At 50.8% G+C, this 2128-nt stretch overlaps 1 protein-coding gene across 1 annotated transcript; it reads right to left on the reverse strand.

Annotated features, from left to right (window-relative positions):
* Window positions 1–1165: 1165 nt before the first annotated feature.
* LOC145821888 (uncharacterized) lies at window positions 1166–1570 on the reverse strand. Its single transcript, XM_082918465.1, has one exon. It carries the CDS (start codon window positions 1568–1570, stop codon window positions 1166–1168), a length of 405 nt encoding a protein of 134 aa, XP_082774591.1.
* Window positions 1571–2128: the final 558 nt, after the last annotated feature.

The raw sequence follows: 2128 nt of genomic DNA on the forward strand, positions 1-2128 counted from the left end.
GGCTTATGAATCGATTAAGCGTGACTGCCATATCGGCAAGATGTTGCACGTCCTTTGCTGAGTTGGGCCGCTCTAATCCTTGTATTGCTTTGATTTGTGAGGGGTCCGTTTAGATGCCTCAGTTGGTGACTAGGAAGCCAAGGAATTTCCCTGACCCCACACCGAAGGCACACTTGGACGCATTTAGGCGAAGCTTGTGTTGCTTAAGAATGACGAACATCTTGGCTAGGTCGGACAAGTGGTCGGCCTGCTGCTTGCTTTTGACCACCATGTCGACGATGTAAGCCTCCATCGTGCGGCCTAGCAGAGGGGCGAACATCTTGGTCACCATCCTCTGAAAAGTTGCCTCGGCGTTTTTCAAACCAAAAGGCATGACTCTATAGCAGAACAATTACCTTGGGGTTGTGAAATAAGTTATCTCGCGGTCAGGTGCATGCATGAAAATCTGGTGATAACCGCGATAGGCATCTAAGAAACTGAGCCTGTTATGTCCAGCTGTAAGATCCATCAGCTGGTCTATTCTGGGCAGAGGAAAGCTGTCTTTAGGGCAAGCTCGGTTGACCATTTTGTAATCAACACAAACTCGCCACTTCCCATTCTTCTTGGGTACTACGACCGTGTTGGAAACCCACCGAGGGTAGTGCACCTCCTGGATTGCCCTAGCTTCCAAGAGGTTCTTGACTTCCTCCGCGACTACCTCGGCATGGTGAAGGGCTGACCTACTCGTTCTTTGAATAACGGGATGTGCGTCTGGAAATACATTGAGTTGGTGGCAAATAAAGCTTGGATCAATGTCAGGTATGTCATACGGCGTCCATGCAAAGACTTCGATATTCGCCACCAAGAACTCCACCATCTCGGTCCTTTCTTGGGCGATCAGGCTAGATCCCAACAAAAAGAACCTGTCGGATTTTTCTGTGTCAATTCGCACCTCCACTAATTCTTCAACAACCTTTTCCTCGGCCCTAGTGCCCACATTATCTAGGACACTTTGGTCTTCCGGGCTTTCAATCATTTGTACGAAGCCTTTGGCAGCTCGGCTCCCATTTACTGCCATGAAACACTGCTTCGACATGACTTAATCGCCCCAGATCTCCTCAACTTCCCCCGTAGCCGAGGGTAACCTCATGACCTGGTGGTATGTTGACGCTACCGCTTGCATGGCTTAAAGCCATCCCCTACCGAGGGTCAGATTGTATGTGGACGACACCTTCAATACCCAGAACTCCACATGCTTGACGACGGACCCAGCTTTGACTGGTAAGATTATCTTTTCCATCGGCCACTCCGGCTGTGAGTTGAAACCAACTAGTGGCGAAGTTGCTAGTGCCAAGTCTGTATCCCGGAGTTTGAGCTGCTTGAAGGCATCGTAGTACATGATCTCGACCGAACTTCCTTGGTCGATCAGGATGCGCTTAACATCAAAGTCCTTGACGCGAAGGGTGACCACTAGGGCATCGTTGTGCGGCGTCTGAATGCACTTAAGGTCCCTACTTGAAAAGCTAATAACATTTTTCTCCTCGGTCTTGACCCTTTTGATTGCGGACTGGACTGATAGAACCTCCCTCATATGTTCTGCCTTTTTTTATCATTCCACGGAGCTCATACACCCGCATCGGCTCCACTATACCGTGGATCACATTAACTATTCCTTGGGGGGCGTCTCTAGGTCATCCGAACCAATCGGCTCAGCCGGGGTGTGGTGCGCGGCCCTAACGCCCCTATCGATGTAACGGCCCAAGTGACCGGCTGCGACTAGCTCCTCCAGGTGCTGCTTCAAGGGCAAACAGTCCTCTGTCCGGTGCCCTCGCCCCCTATGAAATGTGCAGCGGTATCGTAGATTGAAGCCGTTTTTCTCATCGCCCAACTTAGCGGGAAACCGGACGTAATCCTCGTCGTGGATTTCACTAAGTATGCAATAGATCGGAATCTTGAATACCGTGGTGATGCCCGTCCAGGCGTTCAACTTTCTGTTCGCAGCTGCAGCGTCATCGCGGGGATATTCTGCTCGGTCACTGCGGCGACCTCTACCCCGATTTCTACAATCCGGACCGCGGTCTGATTCTCTTACACGGTCACTTAGACGGTTTGTCTCCTATCTGACTGCGTGTACTTTCCCAACCACCTT

This window comes from Camellia sinensis, chromosome 3, assembly GCF_055761805.1.
Source record: "Camellia sinensis isolate YWXY chromosome 3, ASM5576180v1, whole genome shotgun sequence".
NCBI classification, from domain to species: domain Eukaryota; kingdom Viridiplantae; phylum Streptophyta; class Magnoliopsida; order Ericales; family Theaceae; genus Camellia; species Camellia sinensis.

Bases quoted from the DNA above. Each gene is read 5' to 3' on its own strand.
- LOC145821888 (XM_082918465.1), bottom strand. From the start codon at position 1,570: ATGAGGGAGGTTCTATCAGTCCAGTCCGCAATCAAAAGGGTCAAGACC.